The sequence below is a fragment of the Diceros bicornis genome, chromosome 8 (genome assembly GCF_020826845.1).
Source record: "Diceros bicornis minor isolate mBicDic1 chromosome 8, mDicBic1.mat.cur, whole genome shotgun sequence".
In the NCBI taxonomy this organism is placed as follows: Eukaryota; Metazoa; Chordata; class Mammalia; order Perissodactyla; family Rhinocerotidae; genus Diceros; species Diceros bicornis.
The window spans coordinates 3,551,974-3,571,400 of record NC_080747.1 but is presented as its reverse complement, the minus strand read 5'-3'; the positions used below and the strand labels follow the sequence as shown (position 1 = coordinate 3,571,400).

The following is a 19,427-nucleotide window of genomic DNA, read 5'->3' as shown; positions in this document are numbered from 1 at the left end:
CTTAGCGGTTAAGTGCGCGTGCTCTGCTGCTGGTGGCCCGGGTTCAGATCCCGGGCGCGCACCAATGCACCGCTTCTCTGGCCACGCTGAGGCTGCATCACACATACAGCAACTAGAAGGATGTGCAACTATGACATACCACTATCTACTGGGGCTTTGGGGGAAAAAAAAAAAGGAGAAGGATTGGCAATAGATGTCAGCTCAGAGCTGGTCTTCCTCAGCAAAAAGAGGAGGATTAGCATGGATGTTAGCTCAGGGCTGATCTTCCTCACAAAAATAAATAAATAAATAAATAAATAAATAAATAAAAGCAAACACCAACACCCACCAAACCACAAAGGCAATTATCTAAATCTTTTTTTGTGTGTGTGTGAGGAAGATTGTCCCTGAGCTAACATCTGTGCCAATCTTCCTCCATTTTGTATGTGGATGCCGCCACAGCATGGCTGACGAGTGGTGTAGGTCTGTGCCCAGGATCTGAACCCATGAACCCAGGCCGCAGAAGCAGAGCACTTGAACTTAACCACTACACGACGAGGCTGGCCCCAACTGTCCGAATCTTACGCTGTGTGTCTTCTAGGGAAACAAGTCCCTGCAGTTTTAGTGTCCTTTCCTCCTGCCTGGCCCTGGGGCAGAGCCATTCTAAGGCTTGACAGTGAACCGCGACAGACTTGTTTCCCATCCTCTCCTACCCGCCTACTTACCAACATATGGAGGATGAATTTGGATACCAGGGACCAGTCATACGCGCCCAGGCAGTTGATCAGCACCAGGACTTTCAGAGGGCTCCGGAGCATGTCTTCTACTGGGAGGAAGTCATACTCAAAGACCCGCCTGCAGCGCAGGAAGTTCAGTTCCCGGTACTTCTCCATTGACAGATCGCCTCCACGGGGAGGCGCAAAGAGTGGGTCATTCTCCAGAGTTGAGAAGATGGTTTTCTGGAAACACAGGAGACGGGGAATGGCCGATTTGGAGTCAAAGGATGGAATCTTGCTACGCCCTTACTTACATGGCTTTTCGCAAGGCCACTGGCTACACTGGACACGCAGTCCAACCCAAAAACACAGGGACAGATGACAGTCCTTCCCAGTGGAAAGCAGGGGGACCTGAGGCTTAGAGAGCTTAAACAGCCTGTGTTCTTTCCTGACTCCTCAACAATCCGGGGGCTCCGCGGTCCGGGGGTGCAAGAGGAGACTGGCCTGTGCTGGGCCCAGGACTAGCTGCATTTACAGAGGCAGAGACGAGGCCTAGGGAGGCCACGTGGCTTTAAGAACATAAAGCCCCATCTTTGCCAATGAACCGAGATGCCTACCAGCCCACACTGGTCAGCACAGCCAACACCGCATAGCCGCTGGCCTCACCTTAAAGCGCAGCATGTCCTCCCCTTCCAAGAACAGCGCCAGCTCCTTCCAGCTGAAGGAGGCGCGGGCGCGGTACGCGTGCAGGGGCCCTCTGGGGAAATCTGGCAGCAGGGCATCACCACTTCCTTCCGAAGAGGACGCCATGGCTCAAAATCAATCTGCACAAGAGATACAACCTGAGTCCACCTGTTTCAGTCTCTCTATTCACACTGTCCACGAACAACTGTATACGTGCAACGTGTTATAAGTTAGACAACTCTGACTCCGAAAGGATGGCTAAAGAGAATTATTGCACGAAGAGCTAACGTCCATTTTCCCAGAACAGAAAGTGAGGTGAGATCTCCTCATTTTCACCCCTGAACAAGGATGACGAGGAGACAGACAAGAGGAAAGGGCAGCCCGGGGCTGGCACTGTGAAGCCCCAAGATAAATGGGCTGTGGTGAAGCAAGAGGTCTGGGGGGAAAGTCCAGAGGTTCTGTGTGCTACAGCCTGGCCTGAGAACACCTGGCCCTCTCGGGGCACCTGGGCGACCCAGACCCCTCCCCTGAGGCTCAGCTGGACCCTGTGGCCAGAAGCTTCTCTCTGAAGTCCAGCCAATGCTGGCCAGTCCACTCCGGCCACACACGACCGTACCTAAGGTCCCCTTCCAGCTCACTTGGACATGGGATATCTGCCACAGAGCCTGTGAACACAAGCTTCTGTCCCAGACTCTACTTGACAAATGGATATCTGGCTTCCCACTAACAGAGCAAGCCCCCGCAACCAGCTCTCAACTAAAGAATGGTTCTGGAATTTTCTGAGCAGACTGGCTCCTTTTCCACAGACCCTTGGCTACTCAAGGCATTGGATGGGAGTGGCCTGTGAACCCTGAGCCAGAGGAACACCAGGAGAACTGAGTGCTGGATTTCGACCCCCAGCTTAGCTCCTTGAGGCCCACAGGAGCCTTTAAGTCCTTTTAGTTGAATGTTGAAATAGTCTAGGATGTTGGATTGAGTATGATTGGTCAATACTGCTGATAAGCAATGGGAAAGTGATCTCTTTTACTGGTAACAGAACTTCTGTCTTCTAGGGGCGAGGGGAAAGAACGGGAAGGAGCATGTCTGAGCCCCTGCTCGGGTGCCAGGGACCATGCCCTATACAGACAGTATTTATTTAACCTTCCCCAAAACTGTGGGCCAAGTAATATTGTCCCTATTGAAAGATGGAAAAATTGAAGCTCATAGGGGCTGTCTTTCCAGAGCTCCCACAGCTGAGAAGTGGCACAGAAGGGGTTTAAATCCAGCAATGTCTGACCTCAAGTCATGCTCTTCAAGCCCCATGTAAGAAACTGGAAAAAGAAGCCCAAACGAGATGTAAAGCAAGCAGAAGGCAGAAGAGAGAAGATTAGAGCAAAAATTGATGGAATGGAAAAGAGAAAAAACAATGGAGAAAATCAACAACACCAAAGTTGGTTCTTTGAAAAGACTAATAAAATTAACAAACTTGTAGCTAGACTGACCCAGTAAAGGAGAGAAAACACAAATTACTAAAATCAGGAATCAAAGAAGGGACATTAGTACTGACGTTAAAGAAATAAAAAGGATTCTAAGGGAATATTATGAACCACCATATGCCAATAAATTAGAAAACTTAGATGAAATGGACAAATTCCTAGAAAGACACAATCTACCAAAACTGACTCATGAAGAAATAGAAAATCTGAACAGACGTCTAACGAGGAAAGAGATTGAATGAGGAATCCATCAACTACCCACAAAGAAAAGCCATATGGCTTCAATTGTGAATTCTACCAAACACTTAAAGAAATATACCAAATTATCCACAAACTCTGCCAAGAAATAGAAGAAGAAGGAACACTTCCCAACTCATTCCATAAGGCTGGTGTCACCTCGAAACCAAAGCCAATGCCATCACGAGAAAAGAAAATTACAGACCAACTACTCCCCAACCGATCTACAGATTCAATGTGATCCCAATAAAATCCCACATCCCTTATAAATATAGATGCAAAAGTCCTCAACAAAATCCTGCCAACTGAATCCAGCAACATATAAAAAAGATTATACATCATGACCAAGTGAGATTCATCCCAGGAATGTGGGTTGGTTCAACATTTGAAAAATCGGTTAATATAATACACCACAGAATAAAGGACAAAAATACACGACCGCGTCAACTGATGCATAAGAAGCATTTGACAAAATCCAACACCCTTTCGTGACAAAAACTCTCAGCAAACTAGGAAGAGAAGGGAACTTCTTCATCCTGATAAACGGCCTCTACAAAACACCCATAGCGATCATCATAATGAAACATGAAAGATTGAATGCCTCTCCCCTAAGATCTGGAACAAGGAAGGCAAGGACGTCAGCTCTACCTTTACCATTCAACATTGTACTGGAGGTTCTAGCCAGTGCAATTGGGCAAGAAAATGATCCATTTCTATCTGTATTTGCAGATGACATGATTTTCTATATAGAAAATCCTAAGGAATCCACTAAAAAACTATCAGAACTAAAAATTAGTTCAGCCAGTTTTCAGGGTAAAAGATCAATACACAAAACTCAATTGTATTTCTATACACTACCAATGAACAATCCAAAAATGAAGTTACAAAAGCAATTCCATTTACAACAGCATCAAAATCAATAAAATACGTAGAAATAAACTCAACAAAAGAAGTGCAAAACTTATACTCTGAAAACTACAAAACATTTTTGAAAGAAATCTATGACCTAAATAAATGGAAAGACATCTCATATCCATGGATCAGAAGACTTAATATTGTTAAAATAGCAATACTCCTCAATTGATCTACAGATTTTATGTGATCCCAATCAAAATCTCAGCTGGCTTTCTTTGCAAGAATTAAAAAGCTAATTCCAAAATTCATTTGGAAATTTAAGGAACCCAGAAGAGGCAAAACCACCTTGAAAAAGAACAAAGTTGGAGGATTCACACTTCCTGATCTCAAAACTTAATACAGAGTGACAGCAATGAAGACATTACGGTCCTGGCATAAAGACAGATATACCTAGACGAATGGACTAGAATCGAGAGGACAGCAACAAACCTTTACATGTAGGGTTAATTACTTTTTGACAAGGGTGCCAAGACAATTCAACGGAGAAGGAACAGTCTTTTCTCAAATGGTGCTGGGCAACCGGGCACATGCAAAGCAATGAAGCTGAACTCTTTCCACAAACACACGCAAATTAACTCAGTATGAATCATAGAGCTAAACGCAAGAGCTAAAACTAGAAAACTCTTAGAAGAAAATACAGGAGTAAATCTTTATAATCTCAGGTTAGGCAATGCCTCCTTAGATATGACACCAAAAGCACAAGCAATAAAATAAAAAAAAAATAGATAAATCAGAATTCATCAAAATTAAAAACTTTGCTGCAAAGAACACCATTAAGAAAGTGAAAAGACAACTCAGAGAATGGGAGAACACATTTGCAAATCATATACTGATAAGAGACTTGTACCTAGACTATATGAAGAATCTTAAAACTCAATAATAAAGCCAAATAGGGGCCGGCCCGGTGGCGTAGCAGTTAAGTTCCCATGCTCCGCTTTGGCTGCCCAGGGTTCGAAGGTTCAGATCCTGGGCACAGACCTATGCACTGCTTATCAGGCGATGCTGTGGTGGCATCCCATATAAAGTAGAGGAAGATGGGCACGGATGTAAGCCCAGGGTCAATCTTCCTGAGCAAAAAAGAAGAAGATTGGCAACAGATGTTAGCTCAGGGCTAATCTTCCTCAAAAAAACATAATAATAATAATAAAGCCAAATAACCCAATTTAAAGGGTTCAAATAGACATTTCTTTGAAAATATACAAATAGCCAACAAACACATGAAAAGATGCTCAACATCATTAGCCATCAGGGAAATGCAGTTCAAAACCATAAAAAGATACCACTTCACACCCACTCGGATGGCCACGATCAAAAAGATAGATAATAACACGTGTTGATGAGGATGAGGAGGAATTGGAACCCTTGTACATTGCTGGCGGGAATGTAAAATGGTGCAGTCATTTTGGAAAAGTCTGGCAGTTCTTCAAGAGGTTAAATATACAGTTACCATACGACCCAGCAACTCCACTCCCAGGTATATACCTAAGAGAAACGACAATATACATCCACAGAAAAACTCATATAAGAAAGTTCATAGCAGCATTATTTGTAACAGCCAAAAAGTGGAAACAACACATATGTCCATCAACTGATGGATGGATAAACAAAATATAGTGTATCCATACAATGAGATATTATTAGCCACAAAAAGGAAGGAAGTACTGACACATGCTACAGATGAACCTTGAAAACATTATGCTAAGTGAGAAGGAGTCAGACACGAAAGATCCCGTATCACATGATTCCATTTACACGAAATGTTCAGAATGGGTAAAAATACAGACAGAAAGTAGATGAGCAGCTGCCAGGAGCTGGGGAGGGCGGGGCCCAGGGAGTGACTCCTAACCAGTCCAAGGTTTCTTTCAGGGTAATGAAAATATGTTATGGAATTAAACAGTGGTGATGGTTGCACAACTCTGGAATATATGAAAAACCACTGAACTGTACACTTCAGAAGGCTGAATTGTATGGTATGTGAATTATATCTCAATAACGCAATTTTTTTTCAAAAAGTAAGGCTCAGCTCTTGGCAGAGACTAGGAAGTAAAGTCCAAGGGGAACTCTGCATCCTTCTGGACTTGCCCGCATGCGGCCCCATCCCTGTGCCTCCTCCTGCTCCCTCCCTGCGGGGTCCAGAACACCACTCGCCTCTTCCTTGGCTGCTCCTCTTCCGTCTCCTCGCAAACCTGGCCTTAGCCACTCTTGTATCCATTTAAATTTTCCCTAATGCATGGAGGGCTCCCAATCCAGACCTCTAGACCCATGGCTTGCTTAGCAGTTTCCTGGACACCCCTCCACTCTCATGCTCCCGAGGTCCTCAAACTCTGCATGTTCAAAATGGGCTCACCCTGAGCCCCCAACCCAGCCTGTCCTCCTGCAGGCCCAGGGCCACACCGCCAGCGGCCCAAGGGTTACTGCAGCTATAAACCCAAATGTCATCCCGGGATTCCCTTCTCCATCATGCCCCATAACCCAATTAGTTACTGAGCCCCTCACGGCACCTCTTTAATGCCTACTCAATCCTTCCATTTCTCCCCTCTCCTATTAAATCTGCCATAATAACCTCCAATGACTGAGCAATCACTGAGTGCCAGTGAATATGTTAAGCAGCTACATAACCTCAACAGTACTGGCAACTCCAGGTATTATCAGTACTCGCATCTTCCAGGGGAGGAAAACGAGCTTGTTAGAGTGAAGAAAGCTGCCCAAGGTCACACGGCTGTTATCAGGCACATCTCACCCCAAACCCCACGATCCTGTCGAGTAAGTCCCTATCGCCCCATGCCACCTGAGGTCACCAACATTACTGCATGACGGCACAGCTGTTGGGAGCGAGGATTCTGAAGCCAGACTGCGGCATCAGACCCCAATATTAGAGCTGACGAGTGGGGTGAACTGGGCGAGTCACTTCGCCTCTCTGTGCCTCCGTGGTTATGACGACACGGTAATGCTAGTCCGCCTTCTCGGCCGTTGGAACTCGCAGGAGGACCTGAACACCTCCCGGCACGGAGCCGCGGCCTCGACGCCATTATTAGAGCCCTCAGTCCACTTCCCTCTCTGCGGGGCAAGAGGTGGCTCTCAAAGACAGATCTGATCACTCCCCCTTTAGGGGACAGCTGTCCGCTGGCCTCGGGGGACAATGTCCGAGCTCCTCAAAAAGTCTCACGCGCTAAGCCGGCCGCCAGCCCGCGCCCCCTCTGCTCCGGGCAGTTCCGCGGGGACCCCCAGGGCGCCCCCGGGCCTTTGCACTCCGTCCCCCGGCCCCCTCGCCCCGGTGCTGACGCGGGCTCGACCTTGGAAAGGCGCGCTCCCTCCAGTTCGCCGTGTCTCCGCACTGCGGACGCACACAGCACGCACTCAATAGATGTCGGCGTGAGCGCGGCCGACGTCCAGGGCGAGCGGAGTGCGCGCGCAGCCGTACGGGCCGCCGGCCGCCCCTCTCGGCCTCCGTCCGCCCTTGATGTCATCACGCCGCGCAGGTCGCCCCTGTCGCCCGGGAAACGCGGGAGGCGTCCGGGCGCCCGCGCTGCCGAGCCGTGAGGGTCCCGGATGTTGGTTTAACTTGCAGATTCCTGGGCCGCGCTCCAGAGCGGCCGGCTCCGGGCCCTCGGCCGGGGCTGGGCGTTCTCGGGTTAGTAAGCCGCTCCGTCAGTGAGCCGCTCGGTCAAGTTTGAGGCCCCTGCGGTTCTGTCCCGTTCCTGAGGGTCCAGTGGAATTGAGCCTGGTTGCGCATAGCGGTCCCCAACTCGATGATGCACTAGCGTTTACTAGCGTTTCTTTCTTTTGTCTCGTACTTCCCACTTCCTCCCCCTGCATCTTGGGGTCAGCTCCACATTTAAACACCGACATGCCAATCCTTGTCTCAGGCTCTGTTTGGGGGGATCCAAACCAAGACATGCACATCAAACGGAATTTACAGAGAGAATCAACTGGGCTTGGCAATTTACCATATAAGGAAGAAGGAAGGAGTCAAAAGGTTTCCGTTTAAAGGGAACTGAAAGATGGACAGTGCAGTCATGAGGAAGGCACAGATGACAAGTTCAGCTCGAGACGTGTCGGGTTTCGAAGTTGGTAGGACGTCTGGGCGGAGATGCTCAGCTGATGTCCGGAAATTCTCTCTCTACTCCTATTCTGCTATGAAATGTCTTCTCCTTCATTCCATGACAACATTTTCCTTCATAGTTGTGACCCTTATTCAAAACAGACGTATAATTAGGGGCGTCAGTGGGACTTTCCTGGTGCAAAAGCAGAAGGAAGAGACTCATCAACAAACTAGGGCCTGTCGATACAAATAACCCATAGTCAATCTATAAATCAAAATGGGGTGAGTTTATTATGAGCCAGGTCTGAGGACTAGCCCAGGGCCTGCCTTCCCCAAGGAAGGACGGGCACCAAAGGAGTGAGGTGTACAGAGTGGTTACATACCATCTTGGAACAAAGAACATACATCACATACAACTGGAACATCTGTTTTACTACTGTCACAAGCTGCTTAGCTGGTGGAGCGGATAGCTGGTCAGCAGGTTGGTGGTCACAAGGCAAGGACAACAGGTTGGTAATTAATCTTAGTTTCCAGGAAGAAATGCTTATCTTTAAAGAAATGGCGATGTGAGGGGAAGCTGCATCCTTATCCTTAAGGACATCATTCTTGTCTTTGGGACATTGTAAATATTTCAAGCAGATGTACAATGCGTGCTCAACAGGCCAGTCAGGGCCTTTTGGAAAAACAAGGTCAGGCCAAATTAGTTTTACACCAAATGGCTTCCTCATATACTCCGATATATCCTATTGCTTGTCATTTATTTATCAGGCCCTGCACGTGCCATGCTAAGCTGTCAGAATTGGTCCTTTATCTAGGCCCACGTTGCCAGCCAGAGGTCTGTGGCATTGTTGCAAGGGGTCCTTGAGTCCATGGGAGCACCCGGAACTGCCTGCACCTCAAATAACAGTGGTCTAATAAAAATATGGGCTACTGTTTTTCAAATGTTTGGAGATACTTTCGAGAGTAATAAAATACTCCTTCATGACAGAATTCACACCTCCTTTAGGTCACAGTTTCTGCCAAATTTATAGCTACTAGAAAGCAAGTCAGGTTCACATGTTTTATTGACATTAGAAAAACATCTTACTGCTTGGAAATCCTTTGAGTCTGTTGCAGGAGAGGGAGAGAGTACACATTTCTAAGCAGACAGTGGAGGGCAGGCTAAAGGTGAAGATGCAGGAACAACTGGTGAACTACTGCAGGTGAGCGAGAAAGCCTGAGACAGGCCTGCGGCAGTGGAGTTGGAGCAGGGGAGGGAATTGAGTGACTTTTTATTCTTGGTTCTGTAAAAGATAGGGTGTCACCACAGAATGTACATGGAGACCCCATACAGAGCAGATGTTTGCAGCCTTGCAAATGTCATCAGGCCCCCCTCCCTTCTCTGCCTTTCTCTTTCCTCCCTCCTCTTCTCACACGGTCTACCTGCACCTCCCAGCTTGTCGGGGCTGGCTCAGAGCAAGTTTTGGCCTCGTTACTTCACTCTCTCCATTTAGTTTCCTGAACTGGTAACTGGTTTTAAGACTGTTGTTAGCTCCCAGTAAAGCCCACTCTGGCTTTACCTCAGGACCCACCTTCTGGTCTTGCTTGCCAGTCCTCCAGTACCCCCAACTTGGTCTCCTCCCTGGCCTTAGGACGCTGCTTGGCCTGTGTCTGACAAGGAATGTGCTTTGGATGTCTCTAGGTAAAATTGGGTGGACATTGACACTTATTGGATGGTGGTGAGATAGGGGGAGAGGGGGAGAGTCACACACTACTCTGTGGGTTGTTTTGCTGGGACCTGGGTGGATGGAGATGCCACTGAGACAGGCATGAGGGGAGCAACTTTGGGGAAAAGAAAGGGAGTTTGGTTTTGTACATGTTTTTTTAGCTACTTCCTGGTAAAGCTGCCCGGAGCCGCAGCGGCGGTGGTGGGAACAGGATGGGAGGATGAGCACTGTTTTGGTAACTCAGCTGACAATGATCTGGCAGTCCCCTACTGGAGCTCTGCCATCAGTCCCCACCCACCCGCTTTTGTTCATTTTGATGTCTGTCCCACTCCACCCGTTTGGCACACCCATTCCCTTCTCATTGTTAGTCATTTGCTCTATTGGCTGTCATTGCAATTATTTGAACACATTGTTAGCAGTGAAGTTTCCTCCCAAACTCTGGCCATTTGTCTCTCCTTATCCCCTTCCTCCTTTCTCTCCCACCACCACCATCACCTCCATCACTGGTTCAGAATTCACACAAGAGTGGTTGGAAAGGAGTCACAGGTCACTGGTGGGATGGGCCATGATGGTGGGTGCTAAGTATGTTCCTGTCACAGCTCTGCCCTGGCCACCGGCACCCAGCACCAACCTCCTTCCCCCTAGTAAAATTACGTCAAGTAGTAGGCAGATGAGAATGGCACTGGGAAAGAGTTGTGCAATATAAATATAGTTTGTATGAGATGCACATACAAAGAGCTAAAGCTTTGATCTTCATGGCAGCTGTTACTGGCAGGAGTCAATGAAAGAATTTTTTTTAACTATAAACCCAACACATTCAATCCAAAGGGTTTAAATACTGAAGGTGTCTTGGCATCAGGGGAGTGTCTGGCCAAGGGCCTGGAAGGCAATGGGGAGGCCAGGGCTGCTGCTGAAGTGGGCGGAAGCCCGTGCAATCAGCGTGATGGGGCTGGCACTTAGGACGCTCAGGCATAGGGGCCTTCCCACTGAAGCCTCAGCCCTGCTATCCCCAGCTCCACCCAGCTTCCAGCACCTGGGTGACAAGGACCCAGCACGGAGGGGCTTTAGGTGTCCCACTTGGGTCTCTAGAGCCGCACTGTCCAGTACAGTAGCCACTAGCCTCATGTGGCTATTTTAATTTAAATGTGCTTTGTTAAAATTAAATAAATTTAGCATTCGGTTCCCTAGTTGCATTAGCTGCATTTCAAGTGCTTGGTAGCCACATGTGGCTACCGTATTGAACAATGCAGACATAGAATATTTCCATGCTCACAGAAAGTTCTATAGGATACCACTATCTAAAGAACACTCCCAACCCCAGGCAATGGGTTGGAATCTTAACCTAAGCCTGGATCTTGCCAGTTTTCACTCAGCAGCCTGTGGTTGGGGCCCTGCCTCTCCCCAGAGAGACAGTCTGGGCAGCCCTGCCGTCCACGCACTCCTCCTGCCTGCCGCACTCTCTCGCTCGGAGACATTTTCATTCAGCAATTATTCATTGGGCGTCTCCCATGTGCCAAAAACTAAGCCAGGGCTATTGTGACAGACAAGCCAGACAGGGTTCCTGACCTGTGGACACTTGTGTTCTAGAAGGAGGAGACAGCACACAAAGTTTGGGTAATTCTAAGAAAATAAAACAAGGCAATAAGATACGAAGTATCTGGGGGCTGTGTGTCAGAGGCTGCCTGAGGAGAGGACATTTACTCCAATTTCTTTTTCTTTTCTTTTTTTTTGGTGAGGAAGATCAGCCCTGTGCTAACATCTGTTGCCAGTCCCTCATTTTGCTGAGGAAGATTGGCCCTGGGCTAACATCCATGCCCATCTTCCTCTACTTTATACGTGGGACGCCGACACAGCACAGCTCGATAAGTGGTGTGTAGGTCCATGCATGGGATCTGAACCTGCAAACCCTGGGCCACCAAAGCGGAGCACACAAACTTAACCACTACACCACCTAGCTGGCCCCTTACTTCAAATTCTTAGTTGGGAGAAAATGGGAAATGAGCATTCCAGGCAGAGGGAACACCTATAGAAAAGCCCTAGGGTGGGAATGCGGGAATGAGCCTGGCAAGTCCCAAGAAAAAGGAGCTCCCTGGGATAGAAGCTTAGCGGGTGAGAAGGGAAATGAGGTTGGAAAGGGAAGCAGAGACCAGGTGTGGGGCGTTGGGGGCAGGAGCCAAGAGGCAGATTAACCGTACAGTATTCTTGGTTCAATGAGTAGGTTTCCAGCAAGGAACTGACATGACCTTATGCAAGGATACTAGCCCATAGCGAACTGAAATTTTCCACCTCCCCTCCTAAACGTTGGGATTTATGACCTCTCACTCCAGAGTCTTAGGCCTCCAGGCTTCTGCTCAGCAATAGCTCCCTGCTATGCCTGTGTGACATGCAGCAGAGCCACAGGGACTAAATCAGTCAGTGCCAGAACAGGGTAAAGACTCAGAGCCACAAAAGGACCTGGAAGCATAAGAGTACAGAGCTTGAGAGACAAGAGATTTTTGAGGAATTGAGCCCACATTTAAATGAAACAGTACTCTTGCTGTACATGAGAAATCAAAGTGGACACTTTATCTTGCAGCTGTTTTGATTAAGGACATTACACACCAAGCTGAATGAAAACACAAACACTCTGCATCCTGAGATCAACTAAAATAAGCAAGAATGCCCAGTCTAACACCAGCCTCCTACATCAGTGAAGCCTTTCCTATTTGCTGTGTGTTGTTGTGTGTCTTTTTTTGAGTGTGTGAGGAAGATCAGCCCTCAGCTAACATCCATGCCAATCCTCATCTTTTTGCGGAGGAAGACTGGCCCTGGGCTAACATCTGTGCCCATCTTCCTCCACTTTATATGGGATGGTGTATCGGTGTGCGCCAAGGATCTGAACCCCGGGCCACCAGCACCTGAGCGCGCACACTTAACCGCTATGCCACGGGGCCGCCCCTGTGTGTCTTTTTTTTAGGACAAAGACTCTGAAAGAGACTTTGACCTTCCCCCTACTGCCTAAAAGAATTCAAGATAAAAGTCCTGTCCCCAGGATGGGTCACCATCATAGATAACTCTGGGTGTTGGTAGACTGGGAGGGTCCTTGCTAAGCCCGTTTTTATCCAAGTTCTGTCTCTTGGGTCACAGTGTCTCTAGATGGCCAAACACTTGTTTATCAAACATTTGCTTCTCCATCTCCATGTAAGTTGCCTTCCTCCCCTTTGAAATCCCAAATCACTACCCCCAACATTCTCTTTTGTCTTTAGCTGAAAATGGTATTTAAGGTGGTGGCTTCAGCCATTTTGGTGAGTTACTCAGTTTTCCTGGTTTCTCCCATGTATACGTGTTATTAAACTTTGTTTTATTCTCTTCTGTTATTCTGTCTCATGTCAATTTAATTCTTAGAGCAGCCAGAAGGACCTAGAGGGTAGAGGAATTGTCTTCCTCCCCTACAGTTTGGTGGCCAGGATGGGACAAAACTTCACTGGCTAGACACTGCTCGCTCCTGGACTACTGCAGCTGAGAGATCCTGGACCTCTGACAAGAGCCAGCATGAGGTAAGAGTTATTACCACATCCCTCTCCTTAATCTCTGTCTGCAGGGTCCAATGGAAGTGAGAGTAGTGAGTTTTTTTTTTTCTTTTCTAAATTTAGATTAGCAGGAGAAAATATTGGTGAAGCTAGCTTCTTGGACTCAGTGACTCTGGGAAATTTGGTTAGAATACTCATTGGTTTATTGATCTTTCTCCTCCCAGAGATGGTTTTGGATTTTTCCTTGTCTCTGTCTTTCGTGTCATAAAAAGGGAAAAACCACAGAGCAAGACTCAGGCATCTCCATAAGCCTGTTGTCTGGGCAGGCCCTCAGTAAACTTTGCTGTAGGTTAAGTATATGCATAAGGTGAAAGTTGTTGCTCAGGGGCCTCTTAGAAGCCACAAAAGGCCTCTCAAAATGCCTGTAGATATTGGGATGTTGGAAACTGACAAGGCAGGGGCGGCCCAGTGGCATAGTGGTTAAGTTTGTGCACTCCACTTCAGCAGCCTGGGGTTCGCGGGTTCGGATTCTGGGCATGGACCTACACGTTGCTCATCAAGCCATGCTGTGGCAGTGTCCCACGTACAAAATAGAGGAAGATTGGCACAGATGTTAGCTCAGGGACAATCTTCCTCAGGAAGGAAGAAAGAAAGGAAGGAAGGAGGGAGGGAGGGAGGGAGGGAGGAAAGAAAAGAAAGAAAGAAAGAGGGGGCCAGCCCCGTTCCTTAGCGGTTAAGTGTGCGTGCTCCGCTACTGGTGGCCCGGGTTCGGATCCCAGGCGCGCACCGATGCACCGCTTCTCCGGCCATGCTGAGGCTGCGTCCCACATACAGCAACTAGAAGGATGTGCAGCTATGACATACAACTATCTACTGGGGCTTTGGGGAGAAAACAAAAACAAAACAAAAAAAGGAAGAGGATTAGCAATAGATGTTATCCCAGGGCCGGTCTTCCTCAGCAAAAAGAGGAGGATTGGCATGGATGTTAGCTCAGGGCTGATCTTCCTCACCAAAAAAAAAAAAAAAAAAAGAAAGAGAGGAAGGGAGGAAGGAAGGAAGGAAGAAAGGAAGAAACTGATAAGGCAAATATGCCCCAGACACTCCATCTTGGAGAAAACTTGAATGCTTTCTCTGTGCCTTTGTGAGGTAGCTGGACAGGTAGATCAACCAATAATGCTATTTAAGTTACAACCCAATTTATGAGGAATTAAGAGCAACTTTCCTTAAAAAAAAAAAAGTCCTTGCAAGACTGGAAATGCAGCCCTACAGGCAGTTCGGATTCCACCAAGTTCCCTTATCTCACAGAGCTTGCAAACTCTCCAGGAACTATGTAGCCCATCACTAATTCCTAAGACTGAAGGGAAAAAAGGAAAGAAAAATGGCCATAAAAGCACCCTCACAAAAAATCTAGCGTCTTGAGCATGTTCTCCACAAATACTAGTAAAAAGCTTGAAACAAAATTTGGACTCATAACTAGGGAGCCTTGTATTACTTAACTCATGGAAGTAATTTTAAAACAATAGCTGTGGAGTCTCTGTGTATGTGTGTCTGATATCAAACCTGAAGTGAGTTTGCTCACCCATGACACAGCAAGCCAGTCTTTGCCACTGGGTGTAGTAGAAGAAAGGAGGAATTCTATTGCCAAGTGCTGAGCAAGGAGAATGGGCAGCTAAAGCTGTAATCCTTAACTCCCTGAAAAGCTACAAGCAAGGGTTTTTATTTGGGGTTTTAGGTAGGGGAAGGGGAGCACGTGGCCTTGTGGGCTGAAGGTCCAAGAGTCCTCTGCACAGGCATGACTGTCTGTTCTATGTGTTGCATGTGGTGGATTTTCAGTCTGTGACATCTAAAGTTTACAATCAGTCATTTTAGCTTCTCAATGCTCCTGCAAGATGCTTAGTTAGGCAGGGGGCTGTCAGCGAGTTCCTCTCTTATCAGCAGTCCTCCTGTTCTGCACGGCAAGCTCAGAAACTTTGATTATTTTGTTTCCCACCTTAACTTTGTGGGTACAAGGCACAGTTTCACCCTAATCTAGGGAAATTTTGACTCCTTGATCCTCAGTTTCATGTCTATGTATATATGTGTGTGTGATATCTTACCTCCAGGTGGTATAGTTTCTTTTTTTTGTGTATGAGGAAGATCAGCCCAGTGCTAACGTCCATGCCAATCTCCTCTTTTTGCTGAGGAAGACTGGCCCTGGGATAACATCTGTGCCCATCTTCCTCCACTTTATATGGGATGCCGCCACAGCGTGGCCTGACAAGCGGTGCATCGGTGTGCACCCGGGATCCGAACCCAGGCCGCCAGCAGTGGAGCGTGTGCACTTAACCACTACACCACGGGGCCGGCCCCTAGATGGTATAGTTTCTAAAGAGCTCTACTCAATTGCTTAAAGTAAGCACTTACATAAATTATTTCTAAATGTAATAGAAACTAACCCAAATGTCTTTCAAGTTAACATGATATAAATTAATCTTTGGTAACTGAAAGCTTATTTAAGATTGTTGGTTTGATTAAAATGGACATGTCCTCAGAGTTATCAGCATTGAATATGGTGCAGAAATGCAGCCTTTATTCTACGTTTATTGGTCAAATAAGCTGGTGTTATCTCTATTACAAATCTGGTTAGCAAAAATACTGACTTAAAATGATAGCTAATTTTGTTGAATGTCTCATGAAGTTTTATAGGCAATCTAAATAATTATTGTAAATGAATTAAACTAAACATATGTGAAAAAGATAAAAATGTTGGGTGAAGTTTTAAACAATAATTATGTGTTATGGCATGTATATTTAAGATAACTTCCAAAATCTCTCTGCTAACTTGAAACTTTGAAGTTTTGCGAGGTCAAATGAAATGATAAAAAAATTCGTTGAATATCTGGGTTATTTTCAAATAAGATAAAATACTGAAACATTATCGCGAAAATGTCTAAATTTATCTACTTTTGGCTTCTTATTACAGAGAAACTAAAATATGTTTGGGTCTATTAGTAAACATGTCTTGTATTTTATTAAAAATTGTACTATGAAGTAACATGTTTCTAGGAATTATGAAAAGTGTTCATAAACTTGCCAAGCCACAGAATGCTAATGTACAAGACAGTTCATAATAGCTTACTTTTTAGTTTTCACTAAGAATTAAGTTCTGTGAGGGTTAAAAATTCTAATTAATATATGTATTTAAAGCTACTAAAAATTAATAAGGAAAATAGCTTTGTATTCAAGGAAAATAAGATGAATGTTTTCAGTAAAGAAGGTATAAGAATGGAAATATTTTTGTTTGTTTTGTTAAGAAATATAAATTTGTCCTAAAGTACCAGAAGGGAAGAAAGAAGGTATGGGAAAATTCTGAATGTAAAAAGAAAGTTATAGAAGGTTTGTGGAAGAGGAACCCTAAGGAAAGAATTTTGTGCATGATCAAGTTGGCTCGGATTAAAATGAATTTAACTAAGTAAATGAGTTTTAATATAAAAAGTAACCTGGTGCAAAAATTAGAATTTGGTTTTCTCTCTCTTAAAAGGATAATTATCTTGAACTTTTAGTCTGCTCCTGATAAAGAGATTATAAAAGGTTTTTCTTTACCTTTGAGTAAGTCTACCTAAAAAGCAGAAATTCTATGTTTTGTCGCAGTAATTTCCTATGTTCAAAAAGCTGAGGTCTCTCTATTAAGAGAATGAAGGTTTTAAAAAAATTGTTTAATTCTCTTTGTTTGCCTTAACATCTTCTGTTGTCACTTAGGTTAAACAGGTAACTAATCATCATCTCACAGTGACCTATGATATTATATGGGTAAATGTTATTGATATAAGTGTTTTAAAAATTATATAACATTCTTAAAATTCTGATCTGTCCTGGTTGTCAGCCATAATTAGATTTACTATCTTGACGTGTTGTATGTCACAGAAATAGCCACATTTCTTTGTCAATTGCCCTTTTGAGTCTTTTGTCATTTGCAAATAGTTGTTTTACTCTGATGTTTTTGCAGGTGTATTTCATCCTCAGAGAGATTCATGGAAAGGACTCTCACACTTGCTCTAGAATGCAGGTTTCTGATAAATTTTCATGTTATAAAACTGAACTGGGTAAGAAATTACACAACTCTAATGGAGAGACTGATGGCCTCGTAAAACTGGTAACAGAAGATTAAGATCAAGAATCTATTACACAAGACTGAATGAACTGATGAGCATAATTATAATGTTTATGACTTTTCATTTGAGATATTGCTGATTTTTTGTTGTTTTGTTTTTTCCATATTTAAGGAAAGCTTTTTCTCTTTTCTTTTAAGCTAACTATAACTTATAGCAGTTTGGTAAATTATACCTTGGTAAGCAGAATTGAAACATTTATCTTTTTCTCCCTACCTGATTCCTCCAGAATTTGGAAACTCTTAGTGAGTGAGTATTATTTTCATCGCAATACAGTTATTTGCATAAGTTCAATAAGAATCTGTTCTTCTCATAGCAGGACACAATTGGAAACATTGGTTATATTACCAAGGCTTTGACTGGAATGTCATATTTTAGAGAAACATTCAGACTCAGATATGACAAGACAGCTTTTGAGGAACAAAGGTTGACTTTATGGAATAAAGCCACTTGGAAATATTGGCCTGGTACCTTGCTTACAAGGTTCCCAGCAACCTTATCAGGTGAGTAAAGAAGGTCACTTCCCTGGCAGGTGCAAAGAACCTCAGGATATTTTGGGGACCTTGAAAAGAGAGGAACTCACCCAAATCTATAGGTATTGCAGGCAGAGTCTGATGACAAGTCCTTGGTTTGTTTTCCTGGCCTCAAGAGTTCAATCTGAGATTCCATATGAAAAGTTCCATTAAAGCAGATTTGAAAAAGCCTATATAATCAATTGCTATTCTTGCTGTACATATGTAAATAATTGGTCCAGTTTATTGAAACTAGACTTATTTTGCAAACCAGTGACCTTAATTTGGCTATCTTCAGTAAAAATGAGAGTGATTTTAAATTATGTTTTAATAAAAAATATAGTACACATTCATGGATATTAGATTCTAGTTCTGATGTCTTTTTTTTTTTTTTTTTTGGTGAGGAAGATTAGCCCTGAGCTAACATCTGTGCCCATCTTCCTCTATTTTGTATATGGGACGCCACCACAGCATGGCTTGATTAAGCGATGTGTAGGTTCACACTCGTGATCCGGACATGCGAACCCTGGGCCACTGAAGTGGGGCGTACGAAGTTAAACACTATGCCACCGGGCCAGCCCCTGATAATTGTCTTTGAGATTTTTGTTTTATATCTGTAAACTGGACTGGATCCTGAATTCTTCTAGTCTCCTGAAATATCTGGCTACAAATCTCCAAACTAACGTTTTTGATTTTTTTCCACCATTGAGAACTGAACCTGCCCTTTTTCCTGAAGCCCTGAAAACTGCAGCTGGACAACTTGATATAAACTTAAGAGAGCTTCATGCCTGTTGCTGTGTAAGCTACTCAGAAAGACACCTGAACACCCAATGATGTCATCAAAGACATTTCAAACCGCAAAAAATGCTTCAACTCTGACATCTAAAATCTTCTTGACTGGTTGCCCCCTGGGCTCAGAAGCTGGTTTATAATTTGCTCCAACCATTAAACTTGTTTTTCTTTTTATTTCTCTAGAAATGTTTCTTATTAAATACCTGGTTACTTGCTTATACAATGTAGCCACAACTTTGGAAGACCACCTTCATCACCGTCTTACTAAGAGACTGGTTCAATGAGATGGAACAACCTAAGCCCCTTATCAGCAGGAAGAAGCAAGAGCAGTTGTCACCCTATATCCCTCAAGATTGAGGAATGAACAACAAAAAGGAAGGATTTGTAACTGTGGGCCCTCCAGGACCAGTTCAGCTGACCCCATCCTTTATCAACAGTGATGAAGAATTGCCTTTCAGAAAATCTGCAAAGTCACGTATACAGAGCATGTGAAGAAGAGGAAATCTTGACCTGAAATGAACGCAGAACCAATTCCTCCTTCCCATGGAACCCAAGGACTGGGACATGACTGGAACTTGAAAGTTGGACTCTTATCAGAAGCGACAGGTCCCTCATTCAGGAAGATCTGGTGTTAAAATTCCCTCCCCACCCCATCAAAAATGTTTAGAGCCCTGTCATAAATGTTTAGAACCTCATCATAAATGTTTAGAAC

At 44.9% G+C, this 19,427-nt stretch overlaps 1 protein-coding gene across 10 annotated transcripts in view; it reads right to left on the bottom strand.

Moving 5' to 3' along the window:
* ACOX3 (acyl-CoA oxidase 3, pristanoyl) overlaps positions 1-7,418 on the bottom strand; it is a 56,123-nt gene extending 48,705 nt beyond the window's left edge. For 5 of the 10 annotated variants that reach the window (XR_009220922.1, XR_009220923.1, XM_058546637.1 and 2 more), the window contains exons 1-3: positions 7,300-7,418; positions 1,362-1,519; positions 705-938 (exon numbers count right to left, since the gene is read on the bottom strand). Coding sequence is in view for 8 of the 10 variants with exons in the window: in XM_058546637.1 (XP_058402620.1) it covers positions 705-938; positions 1,362-1,505 (378 nt within the window). In the remaining 2 variants the exon portion in view is untranslated. The remainder of the gene's footprint in view (positions 1-704; positions 939-1,361; positions 1,520-7,299) is intronic. The other 5 variants (XM_058546640.1, XM_058546642.1, XM_058546644.1 and 2 more) reach the window with 3 other exon arrangements.
* Between the last annotated feature and the right edge of the window lie 12,009 nt (positions 7,419-19,427).